Genomic DNA, 16,079 nt, shown 5'->3' on the forward strand with positions numbered 1-16,079 from the left:
TTTGTGCAAAAATGGAGGTGTGCACCTGTTTTTTTAGAGCCAAGATGGAGGTATGTACCTGGTTGTATCACTAAGATGGAAGTGTGTACCTGGTTGTCGATCTTGAGCTCCTGAAGGGTGGTGTTTGACTGCAGAGCGTCCACCAGTGACACGATTCCAGCCCCGGTGATGAAGTTTGACTCCACATTCAGAGACTTGAGGGTGGCGTTCACCTGCAGCATCTCAGCCAGGGCCTGGGGAAAGAGCAACAGCCAATCGGCATGCACCTTCACAACCACATGACCTTCTAAAGGCGGAGCTGCCCCCTCTGCAGGTCAGTAGCTTTGAAAAAACCATTGTTTTTGTTTGTAACTTATTCCATGCATAATTCTCGGGGATCCAGTGATAGCAGCACCTAACGGTTGGAGTACTTAAAATAAGACTTTGGCCCTGGCCTGCTCAGTGAGCTCAGAGTGCGTTTCCGTGTTGCAGTGCGGAGCGGTAAGCGGAGGTGGCTGGGGCGAAACCGAGGCGTCGCCGGGGGAGACGGAGGAGGGTGTGCGTACGTAGGCCACGGGGTCGTTACTCCGGGTTCCCACAATGCTCAGCCTCTCCACCACGCTGTTCTCCTTCAGGGCCTCGGCGTAGGCCTTCAGCGTGGGCACGGGAATGTTCTGGAAGGAGCGAGAGCGAGAGCGAGAGAGAGAGAGAGAGAGAGAGAGGGAGAGAGAGAGAGAGAGAGAGAGATGGAGAGCATTAGTACTCATTAGAACAACAGAACAGGGTGGGTAAGGTACAATTCACATTGAGAATCAGTTGCCTACAGTCATGAGCGTCACATGTCTTTAGCTCGGGCGGCAGGATCAGCTGCCTGGTAGTCGGAACGTTGTACCATCTAGCAAATACAAAATGAATGTGTCCTCCTAGATGAACAGCTGCGTGACAGCGTTCTCTGTGCTGGCTGCCCGCCGGGCCAGGGGAACAGGCACTCACCCGGAGGGGAACAGGCACTCACCCGGAGGGGAACAGCACTCTCACTCACCCGAAGGGGAACAGGCACTCACCCAGAGGGGAACAGGCACTCACCCGGAGGGGAACAGCACTCTCACTCACCCGGAGGGGAACAGCACTCACCCGGAGGGGAACAGCACTCTCACTCACCCGGAGGGGAACAGCACTCTCACTCACCCGGAGGGGAACAGCACTCTCACTCACCCGGAGGGGAACAGCACTCTCACTCACCCGGAGGGGAACAGCACTCACCCGTAGGGGAACAGGCACTCACCCGAAGGGGAACAGCACTCACCCGGAGGGGAACAGCACTCACCCGGAGGGGAACAGGCACTCAACCGGAGGGGAACAGCACTCTCACTCACCCGGAGGGGAACAGCACTCACACTCACCCGGAGGGGAACAGCACTCACCCGGAGGGGAACAGGCACTCAACTGGAGGGGAACAGCACTCTCACTCACCCGGAGGGGAACAGCACTCACCCGGATGTTGTTGAGGTTCACCTCCACCAGGTCGGGGTCGTTGCTGCGGATCTTCTCCAGGGTGTCCTGCACGTCGGTGGAGTTGGGCTCCTCGTCCGGGACAGGCTTGTACTGCGTGCACTGGATCACGCCTGGAGCACGGCAGGCAAACACGCACATACACACGTGTGTGAATCACACGCCTCACATGGCGGGGAGACTCAGTGTTTCATCCCTGCTGATTGGCTGAGAGACTTCCTGTCTAATCCCTGCTGATTGGCTGAGAGACTTCCTGTCTAATCCCTGCTGATTGGCTGAGAGACTCACTGTTTAATCCCTGCTGACTGGCTGAGAGACTCACTGTTTAAACCCTGCTGATTGGCTGAGAGACTCACTGTTTAATCCCTGCTGACTGGCTGAGAGACTCACTGTTTAAACCCTGCTGATTGGCTGAGAGACTCACTGTTTAAGCCCTGCTGATTGGCTGAGAGACTCACTGTTTAAACCCTGCTGATTGGCTGAGAGACTCACTGTTTAAACCCTGCTGATTGGCTGAGAGACGCACTGTTTAAACCCTGCTGATTGGCTGAGAGACTCACTGTTTAAGCCCTGCTGATTGGCTGAGAGACTCACTGTTTAAACCCTGCTGACTGGCTGAGAGACTCACTGTTTAAGCCCTGCTTGTTGACAATGGTGCTGCTGGCCAGGGCCTCGTAGTACTGCTGGTTACTCATCAGGGTGTGCATCCCCAAGATGGCTGCCGCAGGAGAGGGAGGGGGAGGGAGAGAGGGGAGAAGGGGGGAGAAAGGGGAGAGAGAATTATGGAGAAAGTGACAATGAGAAACAAAATGTCATCATTGACAGTTCAGCAGGAAGCCCGTTGTGACTGTGCGACATCACCTCCTACCCAACAGAACAGCCAGCACGAGAGGCAGAGGAGCCAGTCAGAGCAGCACAGCCCCAGCACACCCCACCCAAACACCATCCACACCCCACCCAAACACCACCCAAACACCATCCACGCCCCACCCAAACACCAGCCACACGTCAGCCACGCCCCACCCAAACACCAGCCACGCCCCACCCAAACACCAGCCACACCCCACCCAAACACCAGCCACGCCTCACCCAAACACCCACCACGCCCCACCCAAACACCAGCCACACCCCACCCAAACACCAGCCACGCCTCACCCAAACACCCACCACGCCCCACCCAAACACCAGCCACACCCCACCCAAACACCAGCCACACCCCACCCAAACACCAGCCACACCCCACCCAAACACCAGCCACGCCTCACCCAAACACCCACCACGCCCCACCCAAACACCAGCCACACCCCACCCAAACACCAGCCACACCCCACCCAAACACCAGCCACACCCCACCCAAACACCAGCCACACCCCACCCAAACACCAGCCACACCCCACCCAAACACCAGCCACACCCCACCCAAACACCAGCCACACCCCACCCAAACACCCACCACGCCCCACCCAAACACCAGCCACACCCCACCCAAACACCAGCCACACCCCACCCAAACACCAGCCACACCCCACCCAAACACCCACCACGCCCCACCCAAACACCAGCCACACCCCACCCAAACACCCACCACGCCCCACCCAAACACCAGCCACACCCCACCCAAACACCCACCACACACCACCCAAACACCAGCCACACCCCACCCAAACACCAGCCACACCCCACCCAAACACCAGCCACACCCCACCCAAACACCAGCCACACCCCACCCAAACACCCACCACGCCCCACCCAAACACCAGCCACACCCCACCCAAACACCAGCCACACCCCACCCAAACACCAGCCACACCCCACCCAAACACCAGCCACACCCCACCCAAACACCCACCACGCCCCACCCAAACACCCACCACGCCCCACCCAAACACCCACCATGCCCCACCCAAACACCCACCATGCCCCACCCAAACACCCACCATGCCCCACCCAAACACCCACCACGCCCCACCCAAACACCCACCATGCCCCACCCAAACACCCACCACGCCCCACCCAAACACCCACCATGCCCCACCCAAACACCCACCACGCCCCACCCAAACACCCACCATGCCCCACCCAAACACCCACCATGCCCCACCCAAACACCCACCATGCCCCACCCAAACACCCGCCACACCCCAACCAGAACAACAGCCAAAACCTCCTCCAAATTTCAATAACATTTCAGCAGCAGAGAATGTGACCAGGAAAAATTAGACGAGTTCCAACACTGAAGTAATGCGACACGGCGCTGTTACCGCGAAACTCTGGTGTTATGGGTCTATGGGTTAGCTTTCCCTGAGGCTGAGAGTTAAGAATGATCACACACAAACACTCGCAAGTTAAAGCATTCATAGAGTTAAAGAATGGCAAAAAGGATTAAGAACTTTGCATATTAACCAGGAGAAACGAAAGACAAAATGGCTGCCTGTCTTTTTTAAGATGCAACCCTCCAGGGATGGGAGATTAAAAAAGGGACAAATGTAATCCCTTCACCTCGGAAAGAGGCACAGACAGTCCACTTAACCCATTTCCCCTAACAGATGGAACAGTGAAAATATATTGGAATAAAATATATGATCAAGATGCAACACTTCACAATCCACATGCAAATAGACAAATTGATTCAACACAAAATTAAAACAATATGTATATACAAGTATACATCCGTGTGCGTAATAAATATATTAATTCATTTAATAAAATCAGACAGTACAATATAAATATAATGTATGTTCCATTTCTGTAAGGGTGGGGCCATGTTCCACAGAAGCAGCGTCAGTGGCACACACAACCCGACACAGAGGAATCCCAGCCATGCTTCACCCATGAGGCCCCCAGACCGTGTGGGGCCCCTGCACAGGACACCTGGACAGGGCCAAACGAAACCACAAACGCTGCCACACGACCACAAGCCCGCCGAACACCACACACACCGATCGCAACGACTCAGTCGTGACACAAACCAGGACTGGTCACAGAGAGCCAGTGACAGATTTCTTCAGACACAGCAGATGGTTTTTCCCACTGAAACCGTGTGGTGTTCGGTCACCAATCTCACACTTTTCAGAAGGTGAGCCTTTGGCATTAACGCAAGGAAAGGCCACACCAAGAACAATAACCATAACCATAACCATGTGAACATCCACACTGATGAACCATGAAGTTCTGTAAATGGTCTCTGGATGTCATCTACCAGTTTGAACATGACACTCTGCAAATTGAGATGGATTTTGATTGCAAGCACTTTCAAAGCCAATTTTGCCAACGATATCGTTTGTCACTGTCGTTATGGACTCCGCCATCCCCTTGAGTCAAAGCAATTTTTAAAATTACATATTAATTTGTCGTTAGTTGTTGTTAAAGTTCTTGGTGCGGATGGACCTGAAGACTAGCTGGTTCAGCATCAGTGGGAAACACAGTGCGGGGAGAATGCAGAGAGAACATTGAGGGAACACGGAGGGAACGTTGAGGAAACATTGCAAGAGCGCTCAGACAGACTCGACCACAGCCACAGGAAGAGACAGGAGAGACCTGGCAGCTTACAGTCTCACAGTGATGATGTCAGGGCGGAATGGGTGATGTCATAATGGAGGGGGTGGGGTGAACAGGGCAGCGTGCTGGAAGATAAACACAGGTGATTAAGATGGAGGAGAACAGGGGGGTGGGGAGGGGGGGGTTGTCAGGGGCAACAAGAGGAGGAGGAGGAGGAGGAGGAGGAAGGAGGTGTTAAAGTAAAACTGAACCAAAAGAAATGAGAAGGTTGTCTGCTTTCGGAGGAGAGCACACACATGGCAGCTTCATAAGCATGACCTCATCCATTCATATACGCTGTACTAAACAAGAGAAAATGGAATAGTCCAAATCTAAATCTTTTAAGATCACAATTATTTTATTGGTCATGAATAAATGGATGGTGGCACAGATGGTGCAGTGGTTAGCACTGCCGCCTCACAGCAAGGAGGTCCTGGGTTTGAATCCCTGTCGACAGGGCCTCTCCGTGCGGAGTCTGCATGTTCTCCCCGTGTTTGCGTGGGTTTCCTCCGGGTACTCCAGTTTCCTCCCACAGTCCAAAGACATGCAGGTTAGGCTGATTGGAGGGTCTAAATTGCCCGTAGGTATGAGTGTGTGAGTGAATGGTGTGTGTGCCCTGCAATGGACTGGCAACCTGTCCAGGGTGTATTCCTGCCTTTCGCCCAACGTATGCTGGGATAGGCTCCAGCCCCCCTGCGACCCTGTTCAGGATAAGCGGGTTCAGATAATGGATGGATGAATAAATAAATGGCGGAGGACTTCCAAACCGCCATGGGACGGGGATTGGGACTTGCAATCCTATCTAGATGTAGCGTACTTAAAATCCCAGGAATTCTCTTAGCTTTTGCCGAGTGTATTCGGGAGCACTTATTTCAGTAAAGGACCATTTCGGTTCCGTATATATGAGGTGTATGAATATGTTTTCAGACACGTCCACAGTACACACACCTTTAGGGAGTGAGGAAATCGCACTTTGGTAATAATGTTTCGTTCATTTTGAATTAGTTAATTCATTAATAATAATGCGCATGAATAACCTTCATTGACACGATGAACCTGATTGTGTGTGTGTGTTATTGAAGAATGAGTGCGTGAGTACCTGCGATGTCACACAGCTCTGCGTCGGATGCGTTGGCCAGGGCTTCCTCCAGCTCTGGCTCCAGAGACACAGACTCCAGGATGGGGTCCACCACCACCTTCTTAGGCACCCAGGCCTTCCCTGTGCACGCACACACACACACACACACACACACACACACACGCACAATGACTCAGTCACATGACCCACCCAGGCTGCCCCATAATGATTCCATTCTGAATTCTGTAGTTCTGTAGTCCTGTAGTTCTGGACCAGCCTGCAGCCTTGTGGCTAGTGGCTAAGGGACATGACTGGGGCCTGGAATGTTGATGATTCAAACCCTGGTGTTGCCATGATAAGGTCCACACTGCTGTTGGGCCCTTGAGCAAGGCCCTTAACCCCACTTAGTCTAATCAACTCTAAGTCGCTTTAGATAAAATAATCAGTTAAATAACGAATGTAATATTTTTGTCACACAAAAAAAGTGTTAATGCTACACCTACACCAAGCCCTACCTACATCAGCCTTACAGACATTCTCAAGTGAGATCAAATGGACATTTCTCACCAATCAAAACAGAAACATGCCACATCCCAGCATAAAATAAACACAATAAGAGAATAATGGGGATCTGGAGGGGAGTGGAGAGTTTGGTGAATGGATTGGGAGCGGGGGTTTGGTGAATGGATCGAGACAGGCGATCAGAACCCGTCCAGGGGATATTTCAGTAGGCGGGGGTTAGGACAGAGTCCCGGGGGGGCAGTGGGGCAGAACCACTCCGGTTACACAGCTATCCCTGGTATTCCCACCACTGTGTCAGACGGACCGGGAATTATGGGAATGTGGTGGATGGGTGGGGTCTGTGCAGTGCTGAACCCGTTACCCCAAGAGCACACACAGACACACACAGACATACAGACACACAGACACACAGACACACAGACACACAGACACAGACACAGACACATACAGACATACAGACACACAGACACACACAGACATACAGACACACAGACACACACAGACACATACAGACACACAGACACACAGACACACACAGAGACACACAGACACACACACACACACACACACAGACACACAGACACACAGACACAGACACACAGACACACAGACACACACACACACACACACACACACAGACACACACACACACACACACACACACACACAGACACACAGACACAGACACAGACACACAGACATACAGACACACAGACACACAGACACACACAGAGACACACACAGAGACACACAGACACACACACACACACACAGACACACAGACACAGACACAGACACACAGACACAGACACACAGACAGACACACAGCTCTTCTGCCCAGTGTAAGGCACGCACACACACACACACACACACACACCTCTCTTCTCTCCGGTGAAGGGCACCAGGTCCTCCTTGTCGGGGTGCTCCTGGGCCTGTTTCTCCAGGTGGGCCAGCAGGTTGTCCCTCTGGAAGGTTCCGGTCGGGGCCTTCTTCGTCTGGTCCTTCTGCCTGAGGCCCGCTGGCAGCAGCTCGTTCTGCGCACAGACAGGAAACAGGAAACAGGAAACAGGAAGCTATGAGCGTTGGATTTATTTTGCTAAACATCCTCTCCTGCTCTCGCCTGCCAGGAGTTCCTGATGTGCGTCTGTGTGCGTCAGACCCAACCACCTGTCCCTCAGTGTATGACACGCATCATACACTATGACACACGCATCATACACTATGACACACACATCATACACTATGACACACGCATTATACACCATGACACACGCATCATACACTATGACACACGCATCATACACTATGACACACACATCATACACTATGACACACGCATCATACACTATGACACACGCATCATACACTATGACACACGCATCATACACTATGACACACGCATCATATACTATGACACACGCATCATACACTATGGCACACGCATCATACACTATGACACACGCATCATACACTACGACACACGCATCATACACTATGACACACGCAACATACACTATGACACACATCATACACTCTGACACACATCATACACTATGACACACATCATACACTATGACACACGCATCATACACTATGGCACACGCATCATACACTATAACACACGCATCATACACTACGACACACGCATCATACACTATGACACACGCAACATACACTATGACACACATCATACACTCTGACACACATCATACACTATGACACACATCATACACTATGACACACGCATCATACACTATATCACATGCATCATACACTATGACACACGCATCATACACTATGACACACGCAACATACACTATGACACACATCATACACTATGACACACATCATACACTATGACACACGCATCATACACTATGACACACATCATACACTATGACACACGCATCATACACTATGACACACGCAACATACACTATATCACATGCATCATACACTATGACACACGCATCATACACTATGACACATGCATCATACACTATGACACATGCATCATACACTATGACACACGCATCATACACTATATCACACGCATCATACACTATGACACACGCATCATACACTATGACACACGCATCATACACTATGACACACGCATCATACACTATGACACACGCATCATACACTATATCACACGCATCATACACTATGACACACGCATCATACACTATGACACACGCATCATACACTATGACACACGCATCATACGCTATATCACATGCATCATACACTATGACACACGCATCATACACTATGACACACGCATCATACGCTATATCACATGCATCATACACTATGACACACGCATCATACACTATGACACACGCATCATACACTATGACACACGCATCATACACTATGACACACGCATCATACACTATGACACACGCATCATACACTATGACACACGCATCATACGCTATATCACATGCATCATACACTATGACACACGCATCATACACTATGACACACGCATCATACACTATGACACACACATCATACACTATGACACACATCATACACTATGACACACGCATCATACACTATGACACACACATCATACACTATGACACACATCATACACTATGACACACGCATCATACACTATGACACACGCATCATACACTATATCACACGCATCATACACTATGACACACGCATCATACACTATGACACATGCATCATACACTATGACACACGCATCATACACTATGACACACGCATCATACACTATGACACATGCATGATACACTATGACACACGCATCATACACTATGACACACGCATCATACACCATGACACATGCATCATACACTATATTACATGCATCATACACTCTGATACACGCATCATTCACCATGACACACACATCATACACTATAAGCTAAAAGGGCCAGACTAAGACAGGATCTGCTCTTACTCTGCTCTTATTAAGTAGTAATACTGGCCCTGGACTGAGTCATTGATGAAACCAGTGTTTCTTATCCTTCATTTAACCACAGAAGGTCCACTGAGAATGCCATTTCCCCTGGAGAGAACAGTTGCACACTGAGGTAGAGCAGGGAAAAGCCTCTGGAGCAGTTAGGGTCTTGCCCTTCCTTTTCTCGGAGGGATCCAAGTGAACGTCCCTGTGAGCCGACCGTCCCAGTACACGCATTCGACAGTTCAGTGACAACATTCCTAATTTGGGTCTCGACATTAAAAGTGTTTCTAACTCGGGCTCCGAGTCCCTGAAAAGTCTAAGAACCAGTGATTTAGACCAAAGTCAGATGCAAGAGAGAGCGCTTTCACCTGACAGGAGAAAACACAGATGTGACGGGCAGAGAACCTCAGAGGAGAGCCCACAGGAGAGCCCACAGGAGAGCTCACAGGGTGTAAAAATAGCATGTCAGGGACCCGGCAGGCCACACTCAGCACTACCTGATAACTGACCTGCACTCGGCCAATCAGCACGGAGCTAAAAATAACGGACATAACTGAAACAATGCGCTGCTTATCGCCAGCCCCGCCCTCGCACAGACCGCCGGGGAGCTGGTGTCAGATATCACTGCAGTCAGACCGCATGTAGTGCTCACACACTCTCACACACACTCAGATCAGTACACACACGCACACATACAGTACACACACACTCACACATACATCACTACACACACACACACATACATACAGTACACACACACTCACACACACACACATACATACAGTACACACACACTCACACACATACATCACTACACACACACACACACACACACATACATACAGTACACACACACTCACATACATCACTACACACACACACACACACACACATACAGTACACACACACTCACATACATCACTACACACACACATACATCACTATCCACGCACACACATACATCACTACACACACACACACATACATACAGTACACACACACTCACACATACACTACACACACACACACACACACAAACACACATACATACAGTACACACACACACACATACATCACTACACACACACACACACACACATACATACATACAGTACACACACATTCACACATACATCACTACACACACACACACTCACACACACATACATACAGTACACACACACTCACATACATCACTACACACACACATACATCACTACACACACACACACACATACATACAGTACACACACACACATACATCACTACACACACACACATACATCACTACACACACACACACACACTCACATACATCACTATCCACGCACACACATACTCAGATCAGCACACACACACTCTCTCACATCAGTACGCACGCTCAGATGTACGTACACACAAAGTGGCCAAAAAACTGATTTGCTGTTCTCTAACGCCACTGCGGTTGGCTCCAGGCTTGGCTGCAAGGCTAGCACAGAGCCAACCGCTCATACCTGCAAGGCCAGCACACCGCTAATTGCTGACAGCCACAAGGCAAGCGAAGAGCTAACCGCTCACAGCCACAACGCCATCACAGAGCTAACCACTCACAGCCACAACGCTAACACAGAGCTAACGGCACACAGCCACAACGCTAACACAGAGCTAACGGCACACAGCCACAATGCTATCACGAGCCCAGCCAGGGCACTGAATCGCATCTCCAGATGGCGAGGCCACTCGATCTGCACAGAGACACACTCTCGGACTGCTGGGGGTTTCCGCCGAGCTTCCTGGCCAACTGCCATCGGGCCGCAATGCCCCGGAGCTCTCGAGTCTGAGTCATGAGCCGCACAGCTCTCTAAACATCTCCTCACCTGAAAACACCACACACCAGCCGTCTATCCAAACTCTCCAGCTGCTCCAACAACAACCACCTACACCGAGAACAAAATCACCGGCCAAGCTGAACTTAAAAACTCATCTCAGAACAGTTTTGCCCTTTAAACTCATAAGGGACGAGGTTAGGACATGAAATTAAACTGAGACATTTTATGAACACAGGCCCTGGTCTGGGGTCAGTTTTGCCCACCAAGTCCAGGATCAGGTTGTGATCCAGGGAGGGGAAACTGATCTCAGTTCAGCACTGTGGGCCCAGGGGTGCAGTGTGTTGGGCAGTAAGGCCAGAGAGACACAGGAGCCAGTGATGACAGGCAGGCAGGCAGGCAGGGAGGTTACAGCTGCAGTCTGACATGAACACACACTCAGGTGACTGCATACACACATACACACACACACACACACACACACACAGGTGACTGCACACACACACACACACACACACACACAGGTGACTGCATACACACATACACACACACACACACAGGTGACTGCACACACACACACACACACACACACACACAGGTGACTGCGCACACACACACACACACACACACAGGTGACTGCACACACACACACACACACACACACACACACACTCAGGCGACTGCACACACACACACACACACACACAGGTGACTGCACACACACACACACACACACACAGGTGACTGCACACACACACACACACACACACACACACACTCAGGTGACTGCACACACACACACACACACACACACACACACACACACACTCAGGCGACAGCACACTCACTCAGGCGACTGCACGTGCATGCACACGCATGCGCACAGGTGACCAAACGCAAGGCGGTTCCCCAGAAGCCAAACCTCAGGGCAGACTAGTTTTCTACAAAAACTTTCAGGTACGGTACTGTGTTGTACAGGTGTGATGTACAGATGTGGTATATAGGTGAGTGTGCAGGTATGATGTACAGGTGTGCTGTACAGGTGAGCGTACAGGTGTGCGTACAGGTGTGCGTAAGCTGTGCGTACGGTGTGACATACAGGTAATTGCACAGGTGAGCGTACAGGTGAGTACAGGTAACCCCAGTGACTCACGTTGGGGTCCAGCTCCTCCAGCTCGTCCTCCAGCATGCGCAGCTCCTCCTCGGAGAGCTTCTTCAGCAGCTCATCCTCGTCCACGTCCCGGTACTTCTCCATCTCCTTCCTGTGCGACATGGCGGCGATGGGGGGAGAGGGAGAGAGGGGCAAACCGGCAGCAAGGAGCCCTCCCACGCGCTGCTTCAGACGAGCGTCTGCAAGAGGACCGCGGAAACGTCCGGTGAGTCCGTCCCGAACAGCACACGTTTTCTACTTCAGCTTTGGACAATTTCACTCTCCGAAACAAAGGTACGAAAAAGTACAAAGGCTTGTCACTGGCGCGGTACCCTGTACCCTGGCCGGGGAGAACCAAACAATTTTACGTTTTCGCTTAATTAAAATATATACACATATTAGAGGAAATATTTTTCATCCAGAAATAAGATGTACGTCTTCGCTATGATTATAGACCGTCGGCACAGTTGTAGGACATTTATGCCCAGCTCCTAATGAACTGCTGTGAGCTCACGGTCGGTATTTCGATATAACGGTGTGGAGCTCATCAGGGAAACGCAGGGTGTAAAAAGTGGAAGCTACCACCGCGTCCAGTGGGGCGACCCTGCGCCTCCAAACTCCAGCACCAGCGAAGCAGCTGGTAAAAACAACCCCGCGCTCACATCCCAGACATTCAGAGAACGGCGCTTATTTTTAGGCCTGGTTTCCACTTGGAGCAACTGAAACGAGGTCTACAAGCTCGGTCCTCTTGCGAGAGCAGTTGTTGGAGCAACCGACAGGCCGTTTCTCTCGGCGTAGGCAAATTTATACCCTTTTGTAGCCCCCATATCAGACTTCCACTGTTCTTTTTGTTCCCTTATGAAATGACAAGGCAGCTGCACTGTTGCCAAAACACTTTTTCCCAGAAGTGGCGTCCGTCAGATTCGAGCAGAAGGGAAATAAATTGTATGTGCGAACCAACTGTTTAAAATTTTTTTTTTTAAATTCTTTTTATTAAAAGGCCTATTAGGCACAGCAGTGGGGTATTTACACAATTCCAGGGATTTACCCAGTTGACCCAGTACCAGTTTATTGGAATTCGCGTCAGGGCTTACTGGTAGACCCTCAGATCGCGACGGAACATGACAACCACATGCCCCCCCATGGGAGATTCGACCGTACCTTTCAATAATAGCGACGTCTACAAGTTTGAACTCATTTGGTTCTTAACGTTACTCATAGATAACTGTTCAAATTACTGTCGGTGAAAAAAAGTATGAAATGTCTCTTTCAGTCCACGCGCGTAAAATATCCAGATTTAAACAAAACAGACTTTTAAATCATTAGCGAAGACACCTAAAATCATTGTATTTGAGGGAATTTGAAGACTGGATATCAATCTAATTTAGCACTCACACTGCACACATAATAGCTACGCGAGATTCCCCATTAAAATAGCCAACAAATCATGTAATTGCAAGTTTGTTTTAATGCTTAAACTGACCGACTACCAGGACATGTTTGCATTGGAAATCTATTTATTTCCAGTTTATCAAAAACATTTTTTTTATGCAAACGATGTGTATCAACGGTACGAAATAGGTTTAGTTGAGTTATTCTAAAACTAAACGACGTCGATGAAACCGCGAATTTTAGCGTACCACTTCGGATATCCGTGCATTAATCCTACTAGTTACACGGCAGGCGATAATCAACAGGTCTGTGATACTATAGCAGAACATCATACAGAACGCACTCAATATGAATGCGATTAAATGCAGCAAAATATTACTGTACAAAACGTTACAAACGGTCAGCGAAATAATTTTGCCGGCCGACGACCCTCAGCACTTTTCCACTGGTTGCAAGTCTATTTATAGCGGGCGGCTCTCGGTTTGTGACAGCTGAATAGTTTGACCAGATATGGTTTCTTTTCGCGGCCGACGGGAAAGTCACACAAGCAGTACAGGTCGAAACGACGAATAAACGTGCCTTACCTCACAGGCTGGCAACTATCGAGGGAACCGCACAAAAGCCCACGGATCTGCGCTGACAGGTGCGGTCTGAGAGAGGTTGCGGACTTTGCGGGGAAGGTTTTTTCCAGGCGTGCCACACGGCGGAGGACGAAGCAGCCAGACCCCAGAGTCTCCAGTGTCCCCCCCCCCCCCCTCCACCGGACTGCCAGTCAAGTGATGTCATCTTTGACCGTGTTCGTTCCGAGCCACTATTTCAACGTGGGCACTACCCGAAAGCACCGCGTCTTTGAATACGGTTAAATAGAAATAGTGAACTCCGTTAAATCATGTCCACAACTTCACTCCGTATCGACAGTTGGCGTATAGATTGCAGTTAAGTGGCGCTACATTATTTAAATTCACCAAGCCTGACAAAATGAAGCAATGAGTCAAAGCCTTATGTACATATTTTTAATTAAATTGAACAAAATACAGCAAAAAAACGTATTTAGTTAACCATTTTCTACAGCGTCCAATATATGGGCCGTTAACCTTAATGTAAACCTTAGGCTACATGTAACAAAACAAAGGACTGCATTGATTCATACAAGTTTATACAGAATACGTCTTCATCTGGAGCAGCACTCCCAGCTCGCAGTTCTTCTCAGAGCAATGCCTCCAGCTGTCCCACGCGCTGCTCTGAACATCCGGTTTCACTGTGAACACCAGCAAGCGTAAACTATGTGCACAAACTCCGGCGAGCGAAAACCCAAAACACTTAAGCTACTGTGCTCCTTCTTCAAAAACACAAAAGATTTCACGACACAAAAGAAAGAAACAAACGGAAAAAACCCCCCCCAAAAAAACCAGGCAGAACAGCTGTGAAGACACATGGTTGCATTGTCATGTACAAACCGAGGGAGAGTTCGGCCCAGGATGTACTCCGGGTATCTTAAAGAAAACAGAGAACACGCAGACCTCTAAACCAGCTTAAAGCACTGCGATCTGAGTGTTTAAGGCACGTCGATTTGAGCACGTACATGAGGGCAGTTGTAATGGGAGTAGGAAACTGAACTCTGAGGGACAGTCTGAAGAGCGTAGGGTGCTGGGGCAGACAGGGCTTTGGGGGCAGACAGGGCTTTGGGGGCAGACAGGGCTTTGGGGGCAGACAGGGCTTTGGGGGCAGACAGGGCTTTGGGGGCAGACAGGGCTTTGGGGGCAGACAGGGCTTTGGGGGCAGACAGGGCTTTGGGGGCAGACAGGGCTTTGGGGGCAGACAGGGCTTTGGGGGCAGACAGGGCTGTGAGGGCAGGTTTAAGGGGGGCATTACCCAGCCCTGCTCGGGGTGAGCTCTGGTTTGAGGAGGAGGGGGTAGAGATTTGGGGGGTAGAGGTTTGGGGAGGATGGGGTAGAGGCTTGGGGCGTTATGGGGGTAGAGGTTTGGGGGGTAGGGGGTAGAGGTTTGAGGAGGATGGGGTAGAGGTTTGGGGTGTTACAGGGGTAGAGGTTTGAGGGGTAGGGGGTAGAGGTTTGGGGCGTTACAGGGGTAGAGGTTTGGGGCGTAGGGGGTAGAGGTTTGGGGCGTTACAGGGGTAGAGGTTTGGGGCGTTACAGGGGT

At 50.2% G+C, this 16,079-nt stretch overlaps 1 protein-coding gene across 2 annotated transcripts in view; it reads right to left on the reverse strand.

The window, feature by feature from the left end:
- Positions 1-14,664, reverse strand: part of tmod1 (tropomodulin 1) — a 21,190-nt gene extending 6,526 nt beyond the window's left edge. For both annotated transcript variants that reach the window (XM_061244758.1, XM_061244757.1), the window contains exons 1-8: positions 14,504-14,664; positions 12,531-12,727; positions 7,506-7,662; positions 6,128-6,247; positions 2,120-2,209; positions 1,474-1,604; positions 546-653; positions 90-233 (exon numbers count right to left, since the gene is read on the reverse strand). In XM_061244758.1, coding sequence (XP_061100742.1) covers positions 90-233; positions 546-653; positions 1,474-1,604; positions 2,120-2,209; positions 6,128-6,247; positions 7,506-7,662; positions 12,531-12,650 — 870 coding nt within the window. In that variant the 5' untranslated portion in view covers positions 12,651-12,727; positions 14,504-14,664. The remainder of the gene's footprint in view (positions 1-89; positions 234-545; positions 654-1,473; positions 1,605-2,119; positions 2,210-6,127; positions 6,248-7,505; positions 7,663-12,530; positions 12,728-14,503) is intronic.
- Between the last annotated feature and the right edge of the window lie 1,415 nt (positions 14,665-16,079).

The sequence above is a fragment of the Conger conger genome, chromosome 6 (genome assembly GCF_963514075.1).
Source record: "Conger conger chromosome 6, fConCon1.1, whole genome shotgun sequence".
Taxonomy (NCBI): domain Eukaryota; kingdom Metazoa; phylum Chordata; class Actinopteri; order Anguilliformes; family Congridae; genus Conger; species Conger conger.